This window comes from Neopelma chrysocephalum, unplaced genomic scaffold, assembly GCF_003984885.1.
Source record: "Neopelma chrysocephalum unplaced genomic scaffold, ASM398488v2 Primary Assembly neopelma1_143, whole genome shotgun sequence".
Lineage (NCBI taxonomy): Eukaryota > Metazoa > Chordata > Aves > Passeriformes > Pipridae > Neopelma > Neopelma chrysocephalum.
In genome coordinates this window covers 2946693-2961024 of record NW_020897805.1, presented here as the reverse complement: position 1 = coordinate 2961024, position 14332 = coordinate 2946693, and the positions used below count along the sequence as shown (strand labels likewise).

The following is a 14332-nucleotide window of genomic DNA, read 5'->3' as shown; positions in this document are numbered from 1 at the left end:
GTTTGCTCAGTTCTGCTTCCCCAGTCACCATGGATTTAAAGGTATCTGTGCCCAGCTGACGGACTGTTGCAGCAATAAGCCAAACACCAGAACAGGACATTAGAGGGCAGCAAGCACACTTACTGCTGCCTGGCTTTATCCAGAGCCAAGGGAAAGGTAAAAACCTGTGTCCCAACACTCAGGGACAAAAGGTTTCTGTGCCCATTTCCAAATAGTTCCAAATTTCCTGGTTTTGACTGACTGCAGTGTGCAAGAGGCAGATTTAGGAATATACTGCACCCCAGCTGAACCATGTGAAGAGTGCAAGGTTAATTGAACCAACGTGGAGAACATAAATGTTCAGGTCACTCAGACAGTAACTTGTGAAATCCAGGGCACCATAATCTCATGTGAAAGGATTTTTATTTATGAAAGCGTGATTAAGTCCCCTTGCAATATACACAGACAACCCCTATTCCAGCTGTACCAAATGCAATGCTACAGTTCACACAAACAAGATGGAGAATGATGTTCTGGTCATTGGTTATCTCAAGTGGATTTTTTTATTCAGAATGACACCTGAGCAAAGGCTGTCTGGCACTGAAAGTTATAATTAAGGCTTTTTACATGTTTTAATAAAATGGAACTACCAACATCGCTTACCACAAAACTCAAATACACCACCAGCTTCTGTAACAGTTGAAAAGAAAGTTTGAAGGCCATTTTTATAAGCCTTGACAGATGTCAAGAAATAGACACTGAACTTCCTTTTCATGCTCAAAGTAGTGATTTATGACAGAATATATTAGGAAATCTCATATTTTCACAGTTCTCTTAACTACTGCAGAGCCCTTTATTTCTCCAGTTGCCTATCAGCATTATAACAAATAACACTACTTAAGGTTTAAAGGCTGAGGACTAGTAAAGTCACGCACATAAAAAGAGAGTAAAATGAGTAGGTTCAAGTTTTCCATTACTCATTTGTAAGAGTGGAAGAGAAACTCTGCAATATGTGCTTTTATTTCACTTATCCATTTTGTGACCTCAGGGAAAAAACAGCTAGAGGAACAGGTAGTGAAGAAAAGGGTTAGAGTACTTGTTTCTAAAAAAACAAAAAAATCCCAAAACCTACAAAATACCACTACCAAAAAAAAAATAAAATTACTGCCAGACCATTACAGTCCTATCAAAAGCTGAGAAACATCAGTATTGCAGCTACGCTGGTTTAAGGATGCAAACAAGGCATCATTCATAAGCAAAAGATGCAGTCCCTTATTTGCCTGGGTGCTACAGCTGGACAATGCATACAGGCACACAAAGATGGTTATACTAAAAAGAGAATAGGTACTAAAATTCAATGACTGGCTGCGTGGTCTCCAGCTTTTATGTGGTCTAGCACATAAAAACACCTCAAACTGAAAATATGTATTACGGACCTTAACATGCAATGAGAGCAACAAATTGCACCTTACATGCTTCTTCCACCAGTAAGAGGTGGAAATGCTCCTCAGGAGAGGGCATTTAGTGACAACAGTAGTACATGATAAAGTGTTTGTACTTCCGAGTAAGAAAACTAGTCAAACACACTGGTAAGCCTGCTCAAGAGCCTGAGCTGGAAGCTTGAGCTCTGCTCTGTCTTCTGCAAAGACGCTCAGCTACTCCACGGCTAAAGCCTAAACACAGGCAGTTCACAATGAAGTACTTCACGTGAGAATTTCAGTAAGAGGGCAAGTGGGGGATGGAACAAGGCCTTGAGCAAATCACTGGGACTTTTATGGGCAGTAAGTGTAATCCAGTATCAAACCAGAGAAAGCTCTCTGATCAAAAGCCAGCCACCTGCCCTATGAAGGAAGCTGCTGTGAACCACAGACTGAGAGACTATCAAGAGACACTTCTCAGCTCTGAGAGACTCTAAGTGGGCTCCTGGCACTCTCCTGAACTCAGTAGGTCACCATTCTTAAAACATAAGCAGTGCAACTACATGTATTTAATATATTCCACATTAAAAGCATTCACAGCTAGTTAGCTAGTTATGTTTGACCTTAGGGGCTGTTAGGTTCACAGACCAAATATCCCTCATTCTCTCTCAATACTATCCTGGAAAAACATGAGTTTTCCCATTATTCTGTATGTTTCTAGATTTAAAACAGATACCTGCCAGGATTTATTTGTTAAAGGGAAAGCAAGATCAGATGCATTTTCCTCCATCTCCATTTAAAATTGTCTTTATTTCAGTCATTTTAAGCAGAAACCTCTCACAGCAGTTGGGATAAGCAGGCTGTTAAACCATTACACTGTTACATTCAATTGCAGAGATACATCTCACTTCATACAAGTATAAGCAAAGGTGTGTTTGTGGTGAGGTTTTTTAAGGAGCAGTTTTTATATGTCTCAGTGTGCCAAGTACATTGATCTGCACTCTTTGCATCAGGAGGCCAACTAGGGACACAGTACATCTTGCCTGTGGAACACAGGGGGAATTAAACCATTGTGTCACGACAAACCTTACCTGACAGAAAAGCACATTCAACTTCCTTGAGGAATCCAACTGTTCACCTATACTCAGTATTGTCATGGGTGGGGGTCCTTAATTGCACAGAGGTACAGAGCACTACTTCTTGGATTACTTAAAACTTAACTGAGCACTACCCTCATATCTTGACTCTTAAAATATCTGAGGCACAAGTATGTGTGTGTACTTGTTTTATTCATAATTTGTCTTGGGATACCAAATATATTTCTACTTCAGGTGATTCAACAGAATTGTTGACCTCATTTCAAAACATCCACTGATCCATTTTTCATTCAATGGCAATATCGAATGTTAAAAGGAACATAAAAACAAACATGCACACAATTGTACAGTTTTCATAAATGTCTATTTCATTATTTGTGGGTAGCGCATTAAACAGTTAAATACATTTAAATAATGTTTAAGTGACTGCACTAATGCAGAATTTTAACTAGATGGGTAACCAATTTAACTAGAAACCAGCTAACAAGTAACTGTCTAAATACTTCAAATACAGCTCTTGTTCTAGGTCATCCTTCTTGGAAAAAAAAAGCCTGCTGGTCACATTGGAAATACATTTTAAGGCCAAATTCTTCTGATATCCCTTCTCTGCAGCAGTTTCTTCACCTTTTTAAGCCTCCAATTCCAGGCCAAGACCAAGTTTATGGCCACCAGCATTGATGCTCTTTCCATCTATCAGGGCAGACAGTGTAAGCTTCACACCTGTAAGATTTTTAAGCAGCACATTTACAACACACACAGTAGCTTTTATGCAACCCAACCTCTGTCACTACCAGTCCCAGTTGTAGCTCTTTTTCTATTTCATTACTTTTTTTACAGAAGAATATATTTACCCATGAAATCCACTGAAAGTTAGTCACGTGAACTAAGCTAGATGCTTTTTGTAAACACTGTGTTATGAAGTGGATATACAAAGTCTCTAATTGCTAAATACACAAGAGCTCTCCTTTCCTTCATTAAGGTGTGCAAAGGAGGAGGAAAATTGTGGACAGACACGAGGTCAGAACAAGTTAAGTTCTGGACGTTTTTTTTACTAAATATGAAGAGCAGAAAGTGTGTTTTTTTGACAATTAATCGTTCTTTCAAGACCTGCTATCATTCAGTGTCGTATGATTGGAGAAAACAATGCCAAAAAAGAAAACTTGCTTTGCCTAGCCTCAGGTTAAGCTGTCAAACGCAATACAGTCCACTCCTGTACAAATCAATGAGGAATATAATGCATTAATACCATTAGATAAAATGGATTTTGTCTTACTTAGATAAAGGTTCGATGTGCAACATGACCTACTGTAAAACATCTACTTTGCCTTCAAGACAAAATTATTCTGAAGAAGGAAAACAGTTGCATATAAATGCATAGATCAGTTTTTCTTTGTGATGCATTAAAGATATATATGTGACATAATTCATGTGATAACTCTTACCTGGCCTCAGCGTCTGGGTGTAACCCACTCCAACTAGACTAGAATTGTTCACTTTTGCCTATTAAAAAAAAAACAAGACAAAAGCAATTGAAAGGTAACTAATTATTTCTTTGTTATAATTTAGAAACTAGAATAACTATGGCAACACTGCCATTATCAGCTTAACCAAATTTTACCTGTTCTTTCAATACCTCTCTGCTTCCTGAATTCTCTCCTTCAAGATTATGCCCTTGTCCCTGTACTTGCAGCTGAAGCAGTAACATATTTAAGAACATGGAGAACTGTTACTGAAATGTGGTTTTGCAGGTGAACTTCCCCACTTCTGCTTTTTCAGAAGGCCACAGGCATTTACTACCAGTCTCCCAAAACATGGCACTTCAGAAGAAACATCCATGTTCGTATAATTACAAAAGAATTAGCATTAAAAGTCCAATCAGCCAAGCAGCAAAAATTTTCTTATTTCCACATATCATAAACAATATGTGAACTTATTTCTCTCACTTTGCATCACTTCCACGGCAGGATGATTCCAATGATCCAGGTTCAATCCTAACTTTGTAATGTACAGAAAACTGGTGTGCTTATCACCTTTTTAATCACTATTGCAAGGAGTTCTTACCATGAGAACGTACCAGAGCTCCCCAAAAACTAGTTTTAAAGAAATTCTGTAAACTTACAGAACTAGACATGAAGGGTGGTTTTTTTCCCCATTGTGTTTTTCTTTTAATAAACACAGTAAGACTCTCAAGTAGACCCAGCATTTGACAGACAGGTTCTGAGAGACTCTGCAGACATTACAGAATTTAAATACTGCTGGTTTTATTATAACTGCCAGGATGGTTAAGAGTAATTCCTACAAGTCTTCACTACCTTTCTCTGTACTAATAGCACATAGATTTGCAAACATTGAAAATACACTGAACTCAGCACAACCCTTCAGGTTACAGCCACACTCACCGAGATAGAAGCAGTGGAATCCAACTTGTATTTAGCTGCAATGCCAAAGCGAGTGCTGTTGCTGCCTGCTGTCCAAGCCAGGTTTACAGCAGTTTCAAGATGGTCACTCACTTTTTGGTAAATTGACCCACCAAATTCGGAACCATCATTGCTGCACAAATTAAGAATAAAGTTAAGTTTCCTTTATTACCATACCCTCCCCTTTTTTTTTCCCTTCTTTTTACTACTTCAAATTTTTATTTAAATTAAAATTTCAGAAGTTTGAGTTGTTTCCCATTTTTTGGCAAGAGAAGGGGAGATTAATTTTGCCCTAAAGCCTTTGTTAAATTGCAATAATTCATGGAAATAAAGAGGTATTTCAGAGTGCTACTTTGTATTACTTGCAATTCTCACGCTACTGTTGAATAAAGTCCTTGAACAAAATTCCAGATCGCATCCTTATGAAACTGATGGATAAAAGTTAGTTATAAAATGGCCATTATGAATTCATGACTATTGAATACATACGAAAATCCTAAAGAATTAAACGACTTTTTAAAAAAATCTGTCACAATGTTTTATATTAGTAAATTGAAATGGAATTCTTAAATGCCAGACTATATCGTATTTTGTAGTTTTCTCCCATACTCCTCAATTTTCATTAATTTGGACAGACACAATCCCCATCCTTCCCCTCCAAAAGCACAAACTTCTACCTAACTAAATGCACTAGAACTCCACCAATTTTTATTAACCTAGATTGAAAAACCATGTTTTTCAGCAGGTTTTTCCGAGCTTGCTCCGAAGCACATTAGATCTAAAGGCAGCAAGTCTGAAATTTCATAAACAAGATGTCTTACACTTGTTTAGTTACACTGTTTTATGCACTCTTCATTCCTGACAGTCAAGAAGATGAACCTACTCAAAAAGTCCAAAAGCAAAGCTCTAGTCTTGCCCTAGCAGCTACTACTTACCTGCTTAAACAGTGCAACACTAATTACTACTTCTAACAAATCTGCTGTCCTTAAATTGTAGTCTGATACAATTAATTCAATGTAATAGGAGAGCTGGAAAAAGCATTATGATCAGTTCTGCATAACTGAACTACTGCACTTCCAATTGGCATGTACTTCAATATTATGCGAACTGTATCCTGCTGCAAGTGCTAACAAGTCACAGGTGTTTACTGTTTTGAAAAAGAGAAATACAAAGTATCTTTTACATTTATTTAGAGTTTCCTATTGAAAAATGCACTCCATTTAATGGCCTTGTAAGCACCTGTTGATATTTCAAGCATTTCTATTTTGACTAGAAGGAAAGGTAGAGAAAGCCTGCTTCTGTAAATCTGGACAAAATTTTCAGTACTTACACATTAGTGTGCAGCTGGAAGTCTCCAGTCTTGTAACCCACAGAGAAATTATTTCTTGTCAATTTTGATTTGGCACTATCAAAAGTCATCTGATAACCAGCAAGCCAGCCTTCATAACCAAGGACAGCTGAACCGTGGATTGCAGGTCCAGCAAAATCAAAGTCAACATCACAACCTAGGTTTACGCATTCACGTTTGTAAGCTGACTTAATTTTACCACTTTTCTTTCTGAAACAGAGAAACAGTTATCTTAAGACAAGGCATACATGATCTTCCTCAATGAACTGCAAAATTCAAGCCATATGACTCTACACAATGTATCTAAACGCCACGCACATGCAGCCCCTAGGCACGGCAGAAGTACAGGCAGCCCATCCAGAGCACATGGGGCTACTGCAAACAGGCATTTTCTGATAAAGGCAGCAGCAGCTGAATGCCTCCTGCAATCTTCCAAGTATTCTATCCCAGACAATAAGTGAAGTGGGCTGTTGTGAAATGTACAATACTAACCCCACAGTGATGTAATGAGAGTAGAATAAATAAAATTAATAGCACAATCCTTTAGCGTTGGGATTTGCTAATTTGGATCAATAGCAAACCATACAAACAGCTCTGTCAGTACCACAGACCAGCTGTTACTGCCCTAAGTAAGGTAAACAGGTTAACAATTCTTACCCTGTATTTGGTGAGAAAGTTGTATCAAATGTCAACTTCAGGCCTTTGGCAAGCTAATTGAAGGGGGAGAAGAGAAGATAAAGCTGTAAGTTCTGTTCTGTTAGATAGGTAAAACAAATAAATACTCTCCTAATCTATTACCTGATCTTCAATTGCAATTTCTGTTCCCAGAGTGTTATCTGTGTTCCATTTTTCTGTGAAAGTCAGCCCATACTCAGCCCACTTGTATTTGGTCTCCAAGCTCCCATTCACTTTTCCAGTGTCTGTGTTCGATGAACCAGATGTTGTGAATTCCTAAAAGGGACAGAAGATACATGTGATCCTGAAAGCATTATACAGTGTTTTCTGCAGCAAACACTAAGATCTTGTTATTCTATACAAGTATACGACAATCAGTAGACAACTTGTAGAGGGAGAAGAAGAACTTCCCTAGTCCCCATCTCAACTGCAGTGTTCCTGCCAATATTACAGACTGTACAGGGTTGCATATGGGGTTTTTTTCCATTTTTCTTGTCAACCATCCCCAAAGATAAATTACAGACAACTGTAAAATGTCACAGAATGGCATCATTTTTCAAATTGGGAGTGGGTGGTTTGGTTTTTTGTTTGGTTTGGATTTTTGATTGATTTTTAAAGAGAGTTATTAGTCTAACCAACACACCAGCCTTTCACGCCAGCCACAGGCACACACGTATTTACTGACATCTATAAAATTCCCTGGCACTTTGGTTTCATGACACACAGGGGTAACATTCATGTTTGAATAGTGAGCTCAGGGAACAGTCTGGTTTTATGGTATGGTATGGACTTACCTGGAATTCTTCAAAGTACTTAGAAGTTACCAATATCACCCACATCTCTTTATTAAAAGGACTTAGTCCCTGATGTTTCTCACTATTTGGATTCTCACAAAGAACAAAATGAACAGTTTCTATGTACCACTATTCAGAAACTAAAGGCAATACATAGCAGAAGTGGAAGCCAGGTTTTACGATACATGTTAAAGAGTTCTTTCCATTGAAATATTACTGCCCTTATGACTTAAAAAGCTGATTATTTCAACTTCCTAAAACATATAAATAAAAATTTTTATCTGTCTTCCTCCATGCACAACATTATTTTCAAATAAACTTCTCACACTCACCTCCCCCAGAAGGAAAAACAAATTTAAAATCATAAGTCCTTAAGCACTCTGACAGTCCAAGCCCAGAGAGCAGAGAGCAAACATGCATGAGACTGTTCTTTAATGCTGGCTGATCAAATTTAACCATGTCCAAGGTATTTATTTGTGTTATGTTAGTGGACCCCTAAACTATCCACATAGTTACATAATTCTAGTAAGGTCTATTTCTTGGGAAGGGGCAGGGACTACACAAATACCTTCAGGTTTAACTTCTTGCTTTGTGCTGCTCCTACTATACAGGTCTGTGTGACTCACACTATTGTGGCAATAGCTTCAGGAGCAGCAAATTATTACCTCTTATCTCTGCTTTAAAACATCTCCAGTACATTCATGCCAGCACTTTGTCCTCCTGGGAAGAATGGCTTATAACTGATATGGGATTCACATTAGGGCTTAGATTTTTCAGAGAGTTTTACCAGCATAACCAGCATTCTTGAAAAGCACAAGCTAGAACACCACCACCTACATCTATAACAGGGCTCTTGCAAATTGTGCTTCAGTTGGGATACAGACCTCTGGAAAAAGCAGAGCATATAACCCAGGAATCTTTTTTCTAACAGCAAGTTACACTGCTAAAGCTCCAGTTATAGGGGAAAATAAAAAAATCTACTTTTATATCTTGCAAATCTACTTTTATATCTAGAAATTATAAAAGTTACAGGGGCCACTGCTTGCATGACAAAGACATCTTGCATGGAACACTACCGCAACACTTCAATACTCAGCAGAGCCAAAGATTCAACATGCTAATTCAATGCCAACTACTTCATAACAAGCATCAAGATGGCAGAAATTTCCACCAAATACAATCAACATCACAAGGCACTATAATCAGTATATTAAAATACCATAAAAATCTGTCAGCTATTTGTTCACCTTCAGACTTAAGACCAGGGACGACTAACAAACCCCTTTATCTTACCAAGATTACTATACAGTGCAATACCCCTGTTACATTCAGATCTTTAGGGGCTTCTGAAATTATTTTACACCAGAAGTTTATCATTTATAAAATCTATAAAATACTTAACAGCATCTGCAGAGCATCCCTTCTAACTAAATAACAGAACATATCCAGAAAGAAAACATAATGAATAAAAGTTATTTAAACTCACCACTCCACTTGCAGATTTTGTTTTCACATCCAGTTTCACCAACCCAAAACCTTAACAAATAAAAGTCAAAGTTACACGATTAGGCCTTAACTAAGGCCCTGCACATTTTTCAAGAAGCTGGTCTTCCAAGCAGTCTCAGCAATGTGCCACATACATACATATAAATAAACAACTATAGACTGACTTCAGCAACACGCAAATTTTAGATGCTGCAGCAGTTAAGGAAGCTACTCCAAAGCAAGCTGGAAGTTCTGTTCAATCATCACCACACAGAAAGTGGGGAGTAGCCTCTCAGTTGTACACTGTACATTTAACTACCAAATGATGGCTTCCAAGAATAAACTTAGTGACAGAGGAAATACATAATTTTCCGCTCCTGGAATGGCATTGTTTACATTTCCTCTCAGCACCAAGACAGAACATCTCCAAGTAAAACTCTACAAAAGTGAAGTCACTGGGTAATACACAACTATTGGAACTGTAATATAAGTAGATTTTATGGGAGTGTCAATTCACATTGTTATCCCTACAGCTGAGCAACAGTCTTGGTGAAAAAGCCCCCACATGCATTCCCAAAGACCAGAAAGAAACAGCACTGTAACAAAGAATAATTTAACTATGCAACTGTCTGGTATTAAATAATTTCAAAATGTAGAATGATTCTTTATCCCAATAGCCTTTCCTCTTTCTATTCCAAAAAAGGCTATAACATTACACCGGTATATAACCTTTTCTTCATCAGCAAATGTTGTGGCACAGACAGACCGGTAAACAAAGTGTACTCCTAAATTAAACTACACTTGCTGCTTACATGCTTGCATACTTGTACACCTCTGACATTTACATGGCTAGAGCAGTAAAATTTAACAGACTTCACATCAAAACAGCCCACAAAAAGCCTCCAACAATGTTAATTGACTGCAATGATATAAAAACAGCACACCTTCTCCCTTCTCAGAAATACGGGCATTTAAGCATTCCATTTTACATACAATTTTAAAAAGGCAATTCATTGTTGCACCTCAAACACTGCATTTAAAAAAAGGTACTATTCTTACCATATCCTTTATTGAAGATATCTCTGGCAGATTTGCCAAGGTCTACGTATGACGGAGGAATCGCCATTGGAGCTGAAAGGTAAAAGGCTAATTAATAGTGAACCTTTTTCCACTGCACACAAAAAAATGCTACCACAACTCTCTCAAGATACTCTTTAAGGCGGTTTCATCTATATGAAGGCAGTTAATGGATATAATGGCTTACACAATTACAGTGTTCTGTGAAACACCTACATATTTTCAGTGAAGGTCACTGTGAATGTGAGATGTTTTCTCAGAGAGGAGACATTACAAGACCACCCAGTTCTTAAATTTTCAAGTCCATTTCTCGACGCACCTTTAATTACCAGAAATAAACTAATACCTTACATTTCCAGAGTTGGCACAGTTACCACCAAAAACCCAGAAACTGTACATCTAAAAAACTATAATGCAAATAGTTAATTCTGTGAAGTTCTACAAAGTCAAATTTGACACATGTCTATGAAAACTACCTGAAAATCCTACAAGATTTATTTATGAAACTGTAAAAAGAAGGCATATCTCTTCCACAACATCATTTTCGCCCCACATTTTATATGGCAGACATGCCATTATTATTTATATTTATTATACAGAAACACATATAAAAATGTTTAAATTAAAAAAGAACACTAATGCCAAACTAGCAATCAATCTGTTGAAGTTTTTCCTCCCTATAGCATGCAAGAGTTTAAATTTGGGAGGTTTTCTTGTTTGTTTAAAACACATAAGTAGGAGGAGTGCTAGGTCGGTGAGAAAAGCTCTCTTGTGAGAAAAGCTCTCTATAGAGTCCCTTTCTCTGACAGTCCCTTGCCTCTGGCAATGTGGCTGTCCGAGAATCTGTCGCTCAAGATGACCTATGCCCCGGCCCGGCATGGGAGATGGAAGACACTAAGCTAAGGTCTCACCCCGGCCTGTATCACTCTCCTCCCTGCGAAGATACACTCTATCAGCACCTTTCTTCGGGGACTGTGTTCTCATGATTTCAACAGCAAAAGGCCACTGCTACAGAGGCCCTGTATTTTTACAGAAAACAGCATATTAATAACTCTCCCCATGCTGAGAAAGGAGGGAGAAGGGGCGGGGGAACAATGCAGCTAACTAGATAAGGCCATGAAAAGGCCAAACACAAGCAAACAAAAATCTTATCTACTCAAACTGATTGGTCACATTTGTTTAGCAGAGAAAGTCAGATTAACATAATTGACTGTTTATCCTGCTCTCTGTGGTAGGGTTTTAGGGGGTTTAGGGTTTTTTCGAAGTAAATGAAAAAGTATCTTCAGAACCTGAAAAATAACAAGGGCAGTATTCTCACACATGAACTTCCAACTGAAAGCAAAAGTGATTACTTCATTTTTATACAGTACTTTTAACCAATATTTAAATTTCCATCATCTGGCTATAGGACTGCTTATCTTCTGCAAATCTAAACAAGATCCTAAAGTGTACTCATTAATACAGGATCAAGGCAAGCCTTTTTTTTCCCCTTCTGAAAACCATTTCTTCTCATCTTTTCACAGCCTTATCTATATCAAGGAAAACTTTCCTGGAATATCCAATTTAGAAAAAAAATGCCTTCAGGGCACCACACCATTAGGCAGACTGTTGTTACAGAATAGCATCCACATGAAAAAAACCCAAACCCTAATTACACCTGCTATATACAGCCTAATTGTATGAACTGCTACTATTAAAAAAAAAAAAAAAAAAAAAACCAAAACCACCAAACTATTTCCACAATCAATGGAAAGGACAAGACTGCTCCTTAACTTTGTACAATTCATAAGGCAGTTTTCCAACAAAACAAAAACACCCAAACAAAAAGCTTCCTTCAGCAAAGACATCTAAACTCTACAACCAGGTCAGTACAGGAAGACATCTATCTACCTTGCTCAAAAACTTAAAACAAGTCTGTTTTTCCAGGGAGTTAAATTAAATGTTAAATTTAAAAAAGACATGAAAATTACTTAGAGCATGTGAAGTTTAAAAAGGTTTAGCCCAAGTTCAAGTTTATAGAACAGATCCTAATCCCAGTGACAAGCCATTAAATGGTTCCTATTATTTATTCAATAAAGTGAAGCAGATAATTGACCAAATTACAAGGAAGCGTGGGAACACTGCTCTAGCCCTTCTACATTTCTACTGTACAGCAAATGTACAATTCTTTAGCAGTTTAAAATATTTTAAAGAAGGTCTAGTTACGTTTCCTTTAATGAACAGATCTCACTTCTAACTAGCATCTTAAAAAGAATAATTATTTTTATTTTTAAAATTTTATATTAGCCTTCAGCATAGACATGATTTTAGAGTGCAAATAAATGAGCTTTTCCCTTTTGTTTTAATGTCTCCAATCTGACTAAATAACCATTACAGACGAGAGATTTATGCTAAGCAGAAATGTCCTGAGAAGTTAACAAACTTGTATCCATGTCAAAATTCAAAGGATTATTACAGTAAAGAGGATGCTGCCACTTTATCAGGCCTAGTTAAGCATTCTTCCCACTACAAGGAAACTAGCCAGTATTTGTCAGACATTCTAGCCTACACACGCAAGTTTTGTAATAAAAAGTTTAAACAGTACAACTGCCACGCTGCTGCTCAAATTCTATACTAACAGGGACAGACAAGGACAAAAGAGGAAACCAAAAGTTCATTTTGAATATACTAAATCCCCGATAAACCAGTGTCACCATCAGAATATTCATTAAATGAAAACAGGGCCATTAAAAAAAAAAATCAATCCTGTGTCTTCCAATGTTAGCTAGGTTTGCAAATTCTTATAATCAAAAGTAAATTTCAACCCAATTTTGAAGAGTCTTTCACTTAAAAACAACTAATTAGAAGTGACTAAAATATAAGTACCACTTAGCAACTGGATGTTTGTTGTAAAAATAACTAAGAAATAATCTACTTGAATTACTGAATATATTTGAAACAAGTGAGAGCTCCACCCTAATCTTTGTTTCAGGCCACGGGAAGGAAAAAGATAAAGGTTAATTAATCTATTACTCAAGAGCCAAAATCATGCTTTCTTCTCCCATAAAAAGAAAAAAGAATGACCCCAAGAACAGAAAAATGTATTAACGTTATCAGGATTATTACATCACTGTTTTCCTTCACACCCTATAATTAAGGAATGTCACAGACTTCTATTAAGATTTCTAACAATTTTAAGATCTCAGAATATTGAAGATCAGACCAGAAGCCAGATCAGGTTACTAAAGAAAAAAAAAGGGACTCATGTAATTTTAAAAAGTAGCAATAACTATGCCCAAATTATCTCAGTATCCCAGTAAACAGCAACAGAAAAAAATGAGATTACTTAAAGCAAAATTTGTTAAAATACACAGGACACACTCTGACCTTCTGGCTTACAGGGATACTACATACAGCTTAAAAAAGAGAAAATCCACCTCCTTCCCCTTGCATTAGCTGTCTCCCTACCTCAGCTCGGAGGTGGACACGCAAGCCTAACCCTGGCCAGGCCAGTGCACAGACTAAGGGGAGAACGCCTGGAAATGCACTACGGACTGAGAACCGCAGGCAGGGGCAGTAACGCAGCGCCTCCCCAGGGGAAGGGAGCGCAGGGCAGAGCGGGGGTGCGGTAGCAGGGCCGGCCCGATCGTCGCCCCAGGCCCGGCGCCAGGCGCGCCCGCCCCGCCGCAAGGTGAACCCGCTCCGCGCGGCCATCTTGGGCATCCCGGCCCGACCTCCGCCCGCCGCGCTCACGCACCGGGCCCGACCCCAGGAACACGGGGACAGCGACCGCCGAGAGCCCCCCGCCCGCCCCGCCCGCGGCACCCGCCGGCGCCGGGGACGCGCCCTCGGCCCCGCCAACACCGGCCCGCGCGGCCCCAGCCCCGCTCGCCGCCGGGCGAGCCCCACCCGCCCTCCCCTGCCCTGCGTGGCCGGTGTCGGCCCGGGCCAGCACCTGCGTGTGTCGGGCTGGTGGCGGAGAGGGGCCGGTGCGGGGTCGGGCCGTGCGGAGGCCGCGCTGCTGCAGCCGCGGGCACTGGAGGGCGAAGTGAAGGAGACACCG

The 14332-nt window shown here is 38.9% G+C and overlaps 1 protein-coding gene across 2 annotated transcripts; it reads right to left on the bottom strand.

Moving 5' to 3' along the window:
* Positions 1 to 385: 385 nt before the first annotated feature.
* Positions 386 to 14326, bottom strand: VDAC2 (voltage dependent anion channel 2). 2 transcript variants are annotated; one of them, XM_027700065.1, is made up of 9 exons: positions 14225 to 14326; positions 10273 to 10344; positions 9215 to 9264; positions 7058 to 7210; positions 6917 to 6969; positions 6242 to 6469; positions 4894 to 5044; positions 3937 to 3994; positions 386 to 3214 (listed from the first exon to the last, which is right to left on the bottom strand). In XM_027700065.1, exons 2-9 carry the CDS (start codon positions 10337 to 10339, stop codon positions 3123 to 3125), a joined length of 852 nt encoding a protein of 283 aa, XP_027555866.1. In that variant the 5' UTR covers positions 10340 to 10344; positions 14225 to 14326; the 3' UTR covers positions 386 to 3122. The 2 variants fall into 2 exon arrangements, with proteins under 2 accessions (XP_027555866.1, XP_027555867.1); XM_027700066.1 differs by lacking the exon at positions 14225 to 14326 and adding an exon at positions 10637 to 10655.
* Positions 14327 to 14332: the final 6 nt, after the last annotated feature.